This window comes from Tricharina praecox (genome assembly GCF_024521635.1).
Source record: "Tricharina praecox strain CBS 144465 chromosome Unknown BZA05scaffold_11, whole genome shotgun sequence".
NCBI lineage: Eukaryota > Fungi > Ascomycota > Pezizomycetes > Pezizales > Pyronemataceae > Tricharina > Tricharina praecox.
This window is the reverse complement of record NW_026250413.1, coordinates 864,308-879,969: the sequence shown is the minus strand read 5'-3', so window position 1 is coordinate 879,969 and position 15,662 is coordinate 864,308. Positions and strand designations below refer to the sequence as shown.

The window sequence follows — 15,662 nt, the reverse complement described above, 5'->3', positions numbered from 1 at the left end:
TGTCGCTACCTACATAATGTATATAGCGGTGCCTGGCCTGGTGAAGTGACCTTTCCGCAGATATCCATGAAGTCCAGTATATATCTGGGCTACACCTTCCGTCCGCGAAATGCTCGGATACCTATCTGGACCTCGACATTTTGCTTCTCTGCTCTCCCGCCCATATGTAGGATCGCCTGTTCCGACTTCCATGCCACAGAGTTCCAGTTTTGCTTAACATTCCTGTCCACACCATCAACGCGGCTCGCTGCTGCGGTTACTGAAGACTCCCCGCTGCTGCGAGCCACCACCGTCAACGAATGCTCCGCCAAAGGTCAGGTCGTCAAGTGCCGTAGCTAAAATTTAGACAATGAACAGAAGAATGCTGGAATATATTACATGAACAGTTCCTTCAAGACAGACGCATAGCCACCGTGCTACCAATAGGTACTTCACCTGTGTAGATTAGGAAGTAGATTGTAAAAAAAGTGACAAGAAAAAAAAGAAACATAGAAAAAAAAAAGAAAAAAAGAAAAAAGTGAAAAAAGGAAAAAAGGACGAACGACAGTATGCGGCCTATCGAATGCCACAAAAAAAAGGCCCGCGCTGCAAGAATCGAGCCAACCGAACGGGCGAAGACAAACAAAGTACCAACTTTCACCAATCGTGTGAGGACAACCACCGCAGCAGTTTCGAGAAAATATCGTGATGATCAATCTTCAAACGAGCCAACCGGAAAAAAATGACGAACGACGGTATGCGGCCCATCGAATGCCAATTAAAAAAATAAACAAAAAAGCCCGGGCTCCAAGAAACGAGCCAACCGAACGGGCGAAGACAAGCAAAGCTCCAACTCTCTCTAGTCGTGTGAGGACAATCACCGTAGCAGTTCCCAAGCAGATATCGTGTGATCAATCTTCAAGTCTGTCCATGATCCAGCTGGTGATTCTTTCAAATTCAAATTTGTGGACTTCGTGGGCGTCGTTGCCGTTGCTCTTTCCCGTTGCACCGTACTTCTTCTTGAGACCGCGGCTGCTACGGGTCCAAAAGGCGTGGTTTTTGCTGACCATGACAAGAGAGTTCTATGAATATATTAGTGGGTGTGCCCAGGCAGCTCGGGGATGAAGTGTATCTACCTGGTAATACCAATTAAGCATCCGATCATCCGGAATGCTTGGTACAATCGCACGGAAGACATTATCGCTGCCGATAACGCTGATAACTCCTTTGACGCGCTCATGACAATCTATTGTGTGTGTTAGCGAAGAGGTCTGAGAACAATGCCTGGACGGATGGATATATACTTCTCGATGTTAAGAGTCGCACTATGCCCTGAGCAGCGTCGCCCACGCCGAGTAGAATGATCCTTTGATCTTTTGCGTCGGTTGGCCTGCGCAAGATATTAGCAAACTCCCAGAACATCCTACACTAGTTGTTGACAACGTGCTGTAGAAAGTTATCCCATAGATACTTGCAAAGCTCGTCGGTCATCTTGAGACGATCATAGGTCACCTTCTTCACAAAACTGTCAGTGAAACCTTATAACTGAAGGTGATGGGCTACCTACCCGAGGCCCGGTTATCTGCTTGGGGACATTGGCATCAACGACGCCGAAACCGTTGCTGATTGCCCAGTCGATGTACGACGCTCCTACATCCACCTAAGACCGCACCGAGTGAAACAGATTAGTCATCTATTTTTTGGTAGTTTGAGGGAGCCCCCGCCGAGCAACAACCACGAGGATTGCAAATACCAGAATCGAATCATGGAGTGCAATGTGGTTGGTATGCGGTTCGGGCTGTGCCAACACGGGTGGCCTTGAAACCCCCATATTTCTTAGCAGATTGCCTTAGGTGTGGGGATGTATATACCGATCGGTTTTTGACATACGGGTCATGGATATAAAAAATCACCGTCTGACTCTTCTCAATTCCTGGTCTGAATGCACTGTCAGGCCTGTACAAGGTTAACAGTATTGGGAAACCCACGTGGCCAACACCTGGTATTCGAATGACTCCGAGTTCTCGAAGTCTCGAAACAGTGTCACGACTGACATGTCGTGACTGTCCCACAACTTTTTGGCTTGGTAGTGTCGAACGATATCTTCGCAAGTTAGCAGCTATTGTCTTGTGGGAACATTACTAGAGACCATTCAGCCTCACCGCCTTTTCGTCGTCGAATTCGAGACGACAATCTGCCCGCTATCAGTACGGTGTGGATCATCTGGCCCGGGAGCTCGTCAACTAACTGCTGGGACACGGGTCCGCCGAGCGCATACACCGCCAGTAGTGCATCTGGTGGTGTACACACCGATGGACGACGTCGACTGCCGGCTGACAGGCGACGGCTCCATCGTGCAGCTGCCCAGGCGGCTCCCCATTGAGCACTTGCGTGACCGCAAGCGCAGAATTGGAGATCGAGACGAGGTTATAACCTCCCTATTCTACCAGTCAGCTTCGATCTATTGATGTGTTGTGGGTAACAATGCAGCAAGCACACCTCGAGACAAACGACGACCTTGCCGCCCGCCAAGCTCATGAGCATATGCGTCATATGCGCATAGCCCGCTGGCGTGACGTAGCAGCCCCCCAGATCGTCGCCTGCCGCCGCATCGAACCCCGCCGATATGACGACGAGGTCTGGATCGAATTCAACTGCGATCGGCATTATTACACGCTGAAATGCGTACATATAATCCCCGTCTCCCAGCCCCGCATTGTCCCAAGGGACGTTGACATTCCTAACAGGTTAGAAGTGTCCAGCAGCAACAATAACAGTACGCCACTTCAGGTCGGGGATATTCTTACCTTCCCAAGCCATCCCCCTCACCGCACTGATCCATGCCTCCTTCTGGCCCGCTCGGATAGAAGTTTCCATTCTCGTAGCGGTGGATAGACATGTACAAGACACTGGGATCTTTGTAGAAGGCTGTCTGCGTGCCATTTCCTATATTGTCACGTGAGGTTAGCGCCATTCTCGCTAGCGCCGTTTTCTTCGGAGATCGCCGCTCACCATGGTGCACATCCCTAGAATCCGTCCGTCGTGTCAGTATCCAAGTCAATCGAGCCCACAACCTCTCACTCGTCCGCAGCGCCAACACACTTACCAATCTAAAATCAACACCTTCTTGCACATTTCTGGGTACTGGTTCTGTACCACTTTGACCGCCACACTGACATTGTTCAGGAGACAGAACCCCATCGCTCTGCTCGGCTCCGCGTGGTGCCCCGGAGGGCGCACAATCGCGATGGCGTTCTTGGCCTTGCCAGAGACGACCGCCATGCAACTCTCGATTGCGCCACCGCACGAGAGTCGCGAGCAGAGGAAAGACTCTCGATTAAAATAAACGGAGTCTTCCCTCCTCGACAATGTCTTGAGTTCATCCGGAGTTTGTTCTACTAAGTGAGTCAACACCAGCCCTGAACAACAAAACATCCTGACCGGGCGGAGCCGCAACATACCAGCCGTCCCCGCGAGAAACTCCCAATGCTCTAGAGTATGCACCAACATCGCTTCCTCCTTCGTGACCTCACGCGCCCGAATACGAGACATGAGGTCGCCTTTTTTGACAAAGCCGGAATACGTTGGATCGTCGACGAAGCCCGCGTCACAAATCATCTTGTAAATCTCAATGATTCGTCTCGGATCCTCCGGGTGAGCATCCTTCTCATTGATGGTCGCATGGAACCGCATCCTCGAGTCGTAACATATTCCCGTCCGCAGCCCCGCGTACTTGATGGGATTCGGTCGCAAGAGCTTACCGTTCTTTAGGTTCAATCGTCGTTCCGTTTCGTCGTCAGCCTTGTTGTCTTCCCGACGCCCCGGTGTCGGCTGTGCGCGAGTTCCTGTTCCCACCAAGGCTGTGGAGATGTCCAACGCCTCGGACAGTGTCTGGTGCCCGTTCGAGCGGAGTGGGGTCATGGTCACTATCTGATTCTGCTAAAGGGACCAAGAACGAAGAGATCAGGATGGTTGGAAAAAAAAGATCGAGGGTAGAAGATCTTGATAAAGTAAGAAAGAAGATCGCGGGTGAATGATCTTGGCAAGTCACAATGTGGATGATTGAGGGCAGAAGAAGGAAGATCGAGGGCGGGTATTGGTGTGGTGAGAAAAAGGGACGGAGAGAAGGTGGGTTCCAATCCCACGGTTTCGGAGAAGACGCGACAAGTTAGGGCTCGAAGAAGTGACACGCACCACAGCTCGTGCAAAATGCCAAGAAGACCCTTCTGAGGGATGTGAGGAGCAAACCGATGTCGAAGGAGCAGCCCTAATGTTGGAAACCAAAACAAGTTCACCCCTCCCTCATCAACACAATCTAAACAGCTTCGCTGCACGTAACAGCACAACTTGCAATGATCCGACTGCGCTCAAACAGCTTCGGTACGTAAAATCCATTTTTTTTCTACTTCTTTCGCTGCATTGCAGATTTAATCTTGGATTTTTCCTGCATGTGAATGTCATAAATAACTGTGCACATGCTGGTCTTGAAAGGACAAACACCGAATACTTGTCCTAGTACACACCAGGTGCCGTTTCAAGCCACTAGCGTATCCCAGGTATACTAAGACCCTGCAGTCTACCTTCAAAGAAACTACACAATTGTCAGGAGTATGAATTCCCAAGATAGGCTAGTCTTGGGTTCAACTACACACGCTGTGTGAAAAACGATGCTTGCACAATGGGTTCACATCAGCGAACAAGCTATATCATGTCCAAAGACTGACCTATACCTGCTGTCCTCACTTGTGCGGGTGTGTGTTGATAAGGGAACCGTCGGGCTGGGCTCCAGTGTAACGACACGGTCGGGCAAGGTTCCAGGCAGCGAAGCCGGGCAGGGTATCGGGTGCTGGGTTTGGCAGAGGCAAGACGGGTTCAGAGGACACGGTAAGGCAGGGCTCAGTGCAGACGGCAACTGAGAACAGAGGCAGGGACAAGGACTACGGCGCAGACGGCAGCCGAGACAAGGACAGAGGTAACAGTGATTGAATTAACAAGTTGTTGCGTGAAGAACTAAGTACAGAGGGGCAACGGCCGGTTTATATAGGATATCCTCCACTTCTTCCCGCAACCTGACAATGACCGTGGGCGTGTGCCAGATCCTGAGAAATCCACCTTGCCAGTACCCCGCTTCCGTGACTCATACCCTGCGCAGCCGCACCACCCCTGCTTCCTGCACACAGCCCCAATCCCCTGCGGCTCATTACTGTGCTATCCCTGCTCCCTGCACACAGCCCCCAATCCTCTGCGACTCATCCTTGCACTGCCGGTGCACTGCCTGTGCACTGCCTCCCAACTCTCCCGGTCCTTGTGCCGACCCTCCCTTCGTCATTCCGTCGCGAGCCGTGACAGTAGTCCCTCCTAAGGCTCGAGCTCCCACGAGAGCAAGTTCGACTGGTCCAGGCTGCATGGGGTATCGTCGATGGAAGTCGTCCACAGCTTGTACCTCGGTAAGGTTCTCCTCTGGTTCCCATGTTGGTGCCGCGTAGCCTCTCCATTTTACCAGGTACTGGAGTTTGCCCCTGAGGTTCCGGCTGTCGAGGACCTCTTCAACCTCCCATTCTTCTTGGTCGTCCACAATTACCGGAAGTGGTGGCGGTGGAATTTGTCCAGGGAAGGGATCGTCAGCGGAGGCATGAAGGAGGGATACAGGAAATGTTCGGTGCTTCTGAACGGTGTCCGGGATGTCCAATTCGTAGGCGTGGGTTCCGATTGTCCGAATCACACGGTAGGGACCATGGTGTTTGTTTTCCAGCTTGCGACTGGGTCTCTTGGTGCGCCAGTTCCGACCATCCACCCATACCATGTCGCCTGGTTGGAACGCTGGCGCAGGGGTTCGGTGTCGGTCGGAGTCGTCCTGTTGCCGTGCCTGGGCATACAGCATTTGGCTGCGGGCGGCGTCGTGGATTTGATGCAACCGTTCCGCTGCACTCTGAGCTTGATGTTCCTCCTTGGTGTCGACACGGATATCCAGCTCAAAGTCACACCGTGGGTGGTATCCTAGGTTAGCGAAGAATGGGGACAGGGTAGTCGTGTCGGAGACCTGGTTGTTGCCAGCGAATTCGGCCAAGAAGAGGTAGTCGACCCAGTCATCCTGGAGGTAGCTGACGTACGCGCGGAGGTGCTGTTCCATGACGGCGTTCATCCGTTCGGTTTGGCCGTCGGTCTGGGGATGGAAGGCAGTTGACAGGCGTGGCTCGATCTTGAGGCATGAGCATAGGTGTTTCCAGAATCTCGAGGCAAACTGGGGACCCCTATCCGAGACGATGGTTTCTGGCAACCCGTGGTACCTGAATATCCGGTCGCAGAACAGCTCGGCCAGTCCTTCCGAGGTGATGGTCGTGGTACATGGTAGGAGATGGCGTTGCTTGGTCAGTCGGTCAACAAAAACACAGATGGCGTCAAACCCCTTTGAGGCCGGTAAGCCAGTGACAAAGTCGACTGAGATGTGTTGCCATGGCTTCCCGGGTACTGGGAGGGGGCGCAGGACACCATAGGGTGCGTGCCGGGTGGCCTTGGTTCGCCGGCAGGTGTGGCAGTTTCGGACGAACTGGTCAACGTCCTTTCGCATCTGTGGCCAGTAGTACCTTCGAGCAAGTAGTTCCAGGGTTTTTGCGCGCCCTGGGTGCCCCATGGTCGGTGGGTCGTGGTGGTCCTGGATCAGTCGTAGTCGGAGTCGGTCGTACTCTGGAACATAGAGGCAGTCTCGGTAGATCAGTCGCCCGTTGAATTCGCGGCATTCGGCCAAGGAGATCTCCTTCGAGTGGCGTGTACCATTTCGGAGTAGCTCGAGGATTCGATTTGGGACGGGGTCTATGTCGTAGCCTTCTGTTATCAGTGACGTGAGGAGGGGACGGTCTTGTTCGGGGGTGTTGGTTGCTGCCAACTGGAGCTCTTCCGGTAGGTTGTCCGGTTTCAGGACTGCCTGCTGGTTGGCGAGCAGTCTTTCATCCCCTTCTTTAGGGAGGTCTCCTGACCTCCTGGTCAGTGCATCCGGTTTTCCTCCCGCTTTGCCTGGTCGGTAGACAATCTTGAAATGGAACGGCAAAGGAACTCTGACCATCGCGCTTGTCGTCGGTTGAGTAGTTTCGTTGTCATGAAATACTCCAGATTCTTGTGGTCGCTTAGGACTTGGATGGGGTGAGGAGCACCCTCCAGATGTGGTCTCCACTCCTCAAAGGCGCGGATGATTGCAAGGAGTTCTTTGTCATAGATCTCGTAGTTGGATTCTGCCGGGGAGTGTTTCTTGGAATAGAATGCCACTGGGTGCAGAATTCCCTTGTCGTCGTACTGAGATAGGACTCCGGCAGAGACGTAGTCGGAGGCGTCAGTTTCCACTACTATCTACCGATCGTAGTCGAAGTGCCGGAGGATCGGGGCCGAGGTGAAAGCTGTTTTTAGTTCGTCGAATGCTTTCTGCTGTTCTGGTCCCCACACGAAGGGAACATACTTTCCATCCTCCTTCTTGGTCAATGCTGTCAATGGGGATACCACCTTGGAATAGTCTTGGATGAATCGCCGGTAGAAGTTCGCAAATCCCAGAAAGCATTGCACATCGGTGACGGTACTCGGCTCCTCCCATTCCAGTATGCAGGAGACTTTCGCTGGGTCCATCTTGATCCCGTTTGTTGTAATGATCAGTCCCAAATACTTGACTTCTGTCTGGTGGAAATGACATTTTTCGGGTTTGAGATGTAGACTGGCTGCTGATAAGGCCTGAAGTACTTTCCTGACATGTTTCCGGTGTTCATCTAAGGATCCGCTGTAAATGAAGACGTCATCGATGAATGCGGTACAGAAGTCGTCGAGGAACGGGCGTAGCACATCGTTGATCAGAGCTTGGAAGTCGGCAGGGGCGTTGGTGAGGCCGAAGGGCATGACGAGGGATTCGAAGAGCCCATAGCGTGTCCGGAAGGCAGTTTTCCACTCTTCTCCTTCCGCCATCCGCACAAGGTTGTAGGCACCGCGGATATCCAGGGTGGTGAAGTATTTTGCCCCGGATAGCCGCATCAGAGTTTCTTGGAGGAGTGGGAGTGGGTACCTGTTCTTGATTGTTCCTTCGTTCAGGCCCCTGTAATCCACACACAGGCGTAGGGAGCCGTCCGATTTCTTGACAAACAGGATTGGCGATGCTGCTGGAGAGGAAGAGGCACGGATGAAACCTTTGCAGAGGTTGTCGTCAAGCCATTCCTTCAGTGCGACAAGCTCCGTTTTTCAAAAGTGAGTACAGGGGTCCGTATGGGGGCGTAAATCCCTCCTTGAGTGGAATCTTATGGTCGTAGTGTCGGTGTGGGGGCAAGTTCTGGGCAAGGGCTTCAGAGAATAGCGGTAGGAACTCGTGGTATTCGTGAGTGATATGTGCCGTGGGGTCCTTGTTTCCTTCCAGTGCGCCGTTGACCTCGGCAAGCGTGGTGTTGAAAATCGTGAGGCTTTCCTTGTTGACCAGTTCTTGGAATGACTCCATCTGTAAGGCTGAGATTCTGACTGTGCTTTCCCTTGAAAAATTAGTGCATTCCTGGTGATTCTTCCTTGGGGGAGACGTAATGCAGCGGGCCACGATGTCGCCGGCCCCCGCGCTTACCGCTGGCTCTTCCTGAGCTGCTTTTGACGCGAGAGCATAGGTAGATACGTCAGGTGGGTCGGTGGTGATTCCATGTGCAACGGTGGGCACTGCATTGCAGTTGGCTGTACAGTATTGGGAGCCAAAGGTGAGGGTTCGGGAGCTGAACCGGATGGCCACATCGTGGAGGTCCATCCAGGGGATTCCGAGTACAACCGGGTAGTGGCCTAGTTTGGTGACAAACATAGGGATTTCTTCGTGGTGTTCCTGTATGGACAGGGTGGTGGTGGCAACATGTGTGATGTCGCCTGACTCGATGGGACGGCCATCGATGACTTCGAGGGTGCGCGGGGATTTCAGGGGTACGAGGGGTAGGTGGTGATAGCGGGCGAAGTCTTTGTCTACAAATGCAATTCCGGTTGCCCCACAGTCGATCAGCGCATGCGTGGCAATGGTTTTGTCACCAAACGAAAGGTTACACAATACAACAAGATGTTTTCCTTCCATTGATGATTCCTCCACAACCATTCCTGACACTGAGAGACTAGAAAAACGGAAAATAGGGGACATAGGAGACAAAGACTTATCCTGGGTACGACCAACAACAGTGCCATCAAGCGGTTGTTGGTCTAGACTTTTCCCGACTGCTGGGAGGTCTCGCCGCAATCCTGGTTGCAGTTGTGATAGGTGTGAGCCGGGGTGGTGTTGGTCGGCTGAGTTGTCTCCAGCCGGGCAACGGCTGCTCGGAACGGATTTCGGTTCTTGTTGGGGCAGTGCCTCGCCATGTGGCCACTTCCTCCACAGTACAGACAGCGGCCTTCGCGGAGTCGAGCGGCACGCTCTTGATCTGAGATCCTGCGGCTGTTGGCACTCAAGTCCATAGCTCCGGGGGCCGTTCCTGTGGCAGTGGTCGTCACGGGCATGGTGTTCTGGGTGGTGTGCCTGAGCGGCGCCGTGGGTTGTGGGGCGCTACTCTGCCGAGGGGGGTTGATGGTACGGCGTCCCTCACGAAGTTGGAGGGCACGCAGCTCGGAGTCGAGGCGTTGGCAGAGGGCCACAAATCCGTCGTAGTTGAGACCCTGAGTACGGCCCACAAGTTGCCGGTGGAGTTCGATGGATACTCCTTCTCGCAGTGCGTCAAGTTTCGCATGCTCGTCCCAATTGAGCTTGGAGACGAGCATCTGGAATTCCGCAAAGTAGGAGGTGAACTCCTTATTGCCTTGTTTCAGGTGGTGCAGCTTGGCTCGAGCGGTGGCCGCTGGGTCGGGGTCACCAAACGCATTGTTCAGGAGTGTGATTATCGCATCAGCATCAGTGAGGGTGATGTTGTGATTCTCGATGTATGGCAGGATCTGGGCTTGGGCGCGGCCTTCCAAGCGGTTGAAGGCGTAGGCCATTCGGAGTGCTGGAGTGGGGAAACGGGCTGGGCCGCTGTATAGCTTGAGTCGAAGTTGCGCAACGAACCCTTCGAGTTTGTCGCGTGTTCCGTCGAACATGGCGGGCTCTGGGACACGCTCAGCGCGGCTTTGAGGGTGGGCTTCGACGGTGGCGAGGCGGTTGGCGATCCGGCGGGCATCCGCAAGTTGTTCTTCGAGGTCGTCGAATCGCCAGGTTGGTATCGCTGTCGGGGACAGGGTGATTGCGCGGGCAAGGATTCTGAATTCGTTGTACAACCCCATCAGGGTTGCATCGTCGGCGGGTGCATCGTGATTGACGATGATTTCGAGTTGTTCGTAGATGGCGGCGGGAATTTCTCGGTAGAAGGGGGGAGCCACCGGTACTTCGTCCTGGTGGGGGGCGTCGGGTACCTGAGTGTTGGTGGCCATGGTAGTTCGCTAGGTGGAGAGATGGGGGACGCAACAAAGTGTAACGGCACGGTCGGGCAAGGCTCCAGGTAGCGAAGTCGGGCTGGGGATCGGGTTCTGGGTTCGGTAGGGGCAAGACGGGTACAGGAGACAAGGTGAGGCAGGGCTCAGTGCAGACGGCAACTGAGAACAGAGGCAGGGACAAGGACTACGGCGCAGACGGCAGCCGAGGCAAGGACAGAGGTAACAGTGATTGAATTAACAAGTTGTTGCGTGAAGAACTAAATACAGAGGGGCAACGGCCCGTTTATATAGAAAATCCTCCACTTCTTCCCGCAACCTGACAATGACCGTGGGCGTGTGCCAGACCCTGAGAAATCCACCTTGCCAGTGCCCCACTTCCGTGACTCATACCCTGCGCAGCCGCACTACCCCTGCTTACTGCACACAGCCCCAATTCCTCCGGCTCATTCCTGCATTGCCGCCCGCGCAGCCCCTTGCACTGCCCCCGCGCTGCCTTCCCACCCCTGTTCCGACTCTTCCTCGAACGTCCCGTCGCGAGCCGTGACAGTAGCCCCTCCTAAGGCTCGAGTTCCCACGAGAGCAAGTTGAACTGGTCCAGGCTTCGTTGGGTAACGTTGGTGGAAGTCGTCCACTGCCTGTACGTCCACAAGGTTCTCCTCAGGTTCCCACGTCGGTGCCGTGAAACCCCTCCACTTGACTAGGTACTGGAGTCTTCCCCTCAGCGTTCTGCTGTCCAGCACTTCCTCCACCTCCCATTCTTCTTGGTCGTTCACAATTACCGGTAACGGTGGCGGCAGGATCTGGCCGGGGAGGGGGTCGTCGGCCGATGCATGGAGGAGGGACACTGGGAAGGTGCGGTGCTTTTGGATGGTGTTCGGGATGTCCAGTTCGTATGCGTGGGTTCCGATGGCTCGGGTAATCCGATAGGGTCCGTGGTGTTTGTTTTCCAGTTTTCGGCTTGGTCGCTCCGTCCGCCAGTTTCGGCCGTCCATCCATACCAAGTCTCCAGGCTGGAAGGCCGGTGCGTGGGTTCGGTGTGAGACTGGAACGATTTCGGTCGTCGGAGTCGATTGATAGAATAGGATAAGAATGAAGATAGATAGTATTCTTTCTTTCACAAGCGGAATAATCTTAAGGGGTAGTGTCGATGGTTTTCTGGTCGCTGATTCTGATGATGAATCTTTCGTCGTGTCGTCGGAAGTCTATATAGTTGGGTGATGTGATCGAGTCACGTGCCAGCCGTTGCCGTAGTTTGTTGCCGGATGGAACCCCTGGCGTGAAATCTCTGCACTTGGTGCGGAGACTTTCTCCGCCATGTCATCAGAGTCGTCGTAAGCCTTCAGGATAGTTTATACAAACTAGGCAGGTATGGCGCACCAATCCTTACCCGAGCATAGTCCGGTTTCAGCTATCTCTCCGCTGGGCAACGGCTGCGCCTTTCGGCACGGCTCTTATTTGCTTAAGACGCGAGAAGAGGGGCAACACTCGTCATAGTGGTTTTTCTCCGATCAGAGTTTCCTCTGCGCTTGTTCCGCGATTCGCCTGCCTCAAGTCAAGGATGACTGTATCGGACTTTTCGTGCGTATCGCTGCGCCTCTGATCCCACCTAGACTCTGGTTCCGTTTGCTTCCTTCCTTCCTATCTCGTCTCTGACTAGCTACGACTAATCTAAAAAATCCCCTCCTGTTCCCCGATCTATCTAACTATCTTTCCTGAACTCCCGTTGGTAAGCAGCCGGACTCTGAAGTCGGGCCGACTGCGACCAGGGTGTCACATTCGGTGCCGGTCCGTGTTGTCCTGCTGCCGTGCTTGGGCGTATCGCATCTCACTGCGAGCAACGTCATGAATCTGCTGGAGTCGCTCTGCCGCTGTCTGTGCCTGTCGCTCTTCGTTTGTGTCCGTTCGGATGTCAAGCTCGAAGTCGCAACGGGGGTGGTAGCCTAGGTTAGCAAAAAACGGGGACAGGGTGGTAGTGTCGGATGCCTGGTTATTGCCAGCAAACTCTGCCAAGAATAGGTAGTCGACCCAGTCATCCTGCAGGTAGCTCACGTATGCTCGGAGGTGTTGTTCCATCACCGCATTCATTCTCTCTGTTTGACCGTCTGTCTGCGGGTGGAACGCCGTGGAGAGCCGTGCGTCGATCTTGAGGCAAGAGCATAGATGTTTCCAAAACCGTGAGGCAAACTGGGGGCCCCGGTCCGATACGATGGTGTCGGGTAGTCCGTGGTATCTGAAGATCCGATCGCAAAATAGTTCGGCGAGTCCCTCGGAGGTGATGGTCGTGTTGCAGGGGAGCAGGTGTCGTTGCTTGGTGAGGCGGTCCACAAATACGCAAATGGCATCGAATCCTTTTGAGGGAGGGAGTCCGGTTACGAAGTCGACGGATATATGTTGCCAGGGTTTCTCGGGTACTGGGAGTGGGCGGAGCACACCGTAGGGGGCGTGTCTTGTTGCTTTGGTTCGTCTGCAAGTGTGGCAGTTCCTCACGAATCAGTCAACGTCCTTCCGCATCTGGGGCCATTAGTAGTTCCGGGCCAGGAGTTCCAAGGTTTTTGCTCTTCCGGGATGGCCCATAGCCGGCGGGCCGTGGTGGTCATGGATCAGGCGAAGTCTGAGTGGGTCGTGTTCAGGAACGTAGAGGCAATCGTGGTAATGTAATTGTCCGTTGACTTCGCTGCAGTCGGCGAGCGAGATGTCCTTTGAGTGGCGTGTTCCGTTTCTGAGCAGTTGGAGGATCTTGTTCGGCACTGGATCTGCCTGATATGCTTTGGTTATCAGGGTAGAGAGTGCGGGACGGGGTACTTCCAACGGGTTGGTTGCTGACAATCTCAATTCTTCCGGCAGGTTTTGGGGCTTGAGGACTGCTTGTTGGTTCGCCAGCAGTCTTTCATCCCCCTCCTTAGGGAGGTCTCCGGACCTCCTTGTCAATGCATCCGGTTTCCCTCCTGCTTTACCAGGTCGATAGACGATTTTGAAGCCGAAACGCGACAGGAATTCCGACCATCGTGCTTGCCGGCGGTTGAGCAACTTGGTTGACATGAAGTATTCCAGGTTCTTGTGGTCGCTCAGGACTTGGATCGGGTGCGCGGCTCCTTCAAGGTGTGGTCTCCATTCTTCAAAGGCCCGAACAATCGCCAACAATTCTTTGTCGTAGATTTCGTAATTGCATTCCGCCGGGGAGTGTTTCTTTGAATAGAAGGCAACTGGATGCAAGATTCCATCGTCGTCGTACTGGGAGAGGATACCGGCCGATACGTAATCCGAGGCATCAGTTTCCACCACTATTTCTCGGTCGTAGTCGAAATGTCGGAGGGTCGGGGCGCTAGTGAAGGCAGTCTTGAGAGTGTCGAAGGCTTGCTGTTGGTCAATACCCCATTCGAAGGGGACGTACTTCCCATTTTCCTTTTTTGTCATTGCCGTCAGGGGAGATACCACCTTAGAGTAGTCCTGGATAAAGCGTCGGTAGAAGTTCGCGAAGCCCAAAAAACACTGCACATCCGTTACCGTCGTCGGTTTTTCCCATTCGAGTACGCAAGAGACTTTGGCAGGATCCATCTTAATACCCTCCGTGGTTATGATCAGGCCCAGGTATTTGACCTCCGTCTGGTGGAAGTGGCATTTCTCCGGTTTTAAATGCAGTCCGGCCGATGAAAGGGCGCGTAGCACTTTGGTGACCTGTGTTCGGTGTTCTTCCAGTGACGCGCTGTAGATAAAGACGTGATCTAGGAAGCGGTACAGAAGTCGTCCAGGAACGGTCGTAAAACGTCGTTGATCAGGGCTTGGAAGTCGGCTGGCGCGTTGGTTAGCCCGAAAGGCATTACCAATGATTCGAAAAGTCCGTAGCGGGTCCGGAAGGCCGTTTTCCATTCCTCCCCTTCTGCCATTCGTACCAGGTTGTAAGCACCGCGGATATCCAGTGTTGTAAAATACTTTGCACCGGACAGTCGCATCAAGGTTTCCTGGAGCAGGGGAAGTGGGTAGCGGTTCTTGATGGTTCCTTCGTTCAGGCCTCGATAGTCCACACACAGTCGCAAGGAGCCGTCCGACTTTTTGACAAACAGGATCGGTGATGCCGCTGGTGATGAGGACGCACGGATAAATCCCTTGCTCAGATTGTCGTCAAGCCATTCCTTGAGTGCGACCAGCTCGGTTTTGGAGAGCGAATAGAGGGGTCCGTAAGGGGGCACAAATCCTTCCTTTAGTGGGATCTTGTGGTCGTATTGCCGATGGGGTGGTAGGTTCTGCGCCAACCTTTCGGAGAAGAGGTGGAGAAATTCGTGATATTCGGGAAGAATGTGGGCGGTTGAGCTCTGTTTTTCTTCAGATAGAACTTCATTGATCTCCCTCAGGGTCGTGGTGAAGATGGTGAGGTTCTCCTTTTCTGCCATCTGCTGGAAAGGCTTCATTCGGAGGGCTGAGATTCTGACCGTGGGTTTTCTCTGGTTAGCATCCTGCTGGTGTTCATTGATCTGGGGAGACGTAACGCATCGGGCCACGATGTCGCCGGCCCCCGCGCTTACCGCTGGCTCCTCCAGAGCTACGTTTGGTGCGAGAGCGTAAGGTAGTTCCGGTGGGTCTGTGGTGATACCGTGGGCTACTGTGGGTACCGTATTGCAGTGTGCAGTGCAATATTGGGAACCAAAGGTGAGGGTGCGTGAGCTGAATCGGATGGCCACGTCGTGTAGGTCCGTCCAGGGAATTCCGAGTACGATTGGGTAGTGCCCCAGTTTGGTGACGAACATCGGGAGTTCTTCGTGGTGCTCTTGGATTGACAGGGTGGTGGTGGCAACGTGTGTGATGTCGCCGGACTCGATGGGGCGGCCGTCGATGACCTCAAGGGCGCGCGGGGATTCAAGGGGTACAAGGGGTAGGTTGTGATGGCGGGCGAAGTCTTTGTCTACAAAGGCGATTCCGGTTGCTCCACAATCGATCAGCGCATGCGTGGCAATGGTTTTGTCACCAAACGAAAGGTTACATAGTACAACGAGATGTTTTCCTTCCATTGATGATTCCTCCACTACCATCCCAGACACTGACAAATTGGACAAACGAAAATGAGTAGAAAAGGGAGAAAAAGACTTATCCTGGGTACGACCAACAACGGTGCCATCAAGCAGTTGTTGGTCTAGGCTTTTCCCGACTGCCCTTGGTTGTCGCCACAATTCTGGTTGCAATTGTGGTATGGGTGGTCGGGGGTCAGGGTTCCAGGTTGCTCGTGCATCAGCTGTGCAGCTGCGGCACGAAAAGGGTTCCGATTCTTGTTCGGGCAGTGTCGGGCCATGTGGCCACTGCCTCCA

The 15,662-nt window shown here is 53.8% G+C and overlaps 1 protein-coding gene across 1 annotated transcript; it reads right to left on the bottom strand.

The window, feature by feature from the left end:
- Nucleotides 1-890: 890 nt before the first annotated feature.
- On the bottom strand, nucleotides 891-3,900 carry BZA05DRAFT_425565 (putative catalytic subunit of a class II histone deacetylase complex; the record flags this gene model as incomplete). The annotated part of the gene is made up of 14 exons (XM_051485967.1): nucleotides 891-1,061; nucleotides 1,116-1,225; nucleotides 1,284-1,369; nucleotides 1,427-1,494; nucleotides 1,547-1,639; nucleotides 1,733-1,796; nucleotides 1,870-1,917; nucleotides 1,968-2,082; nucleotides 2,237-2,417; nucleotides 2,479-2,719; nucleotides 2,787-2,911; nucleotides 3,002-3,005; nucleotides 3,086-3,374; nucleotides 3,441-3,900. The coding sequence occupies 14 exons, from the start codon at nucleotides 3,898-3,900 to the stop codon at nucleotides 891-893; spliced, it is 2,055 nt and encodes a 684-aa protein (XP_051339800.1).
- Nucleotides 3,901-15,662: the final 11,762 nt, after the last annotated feature.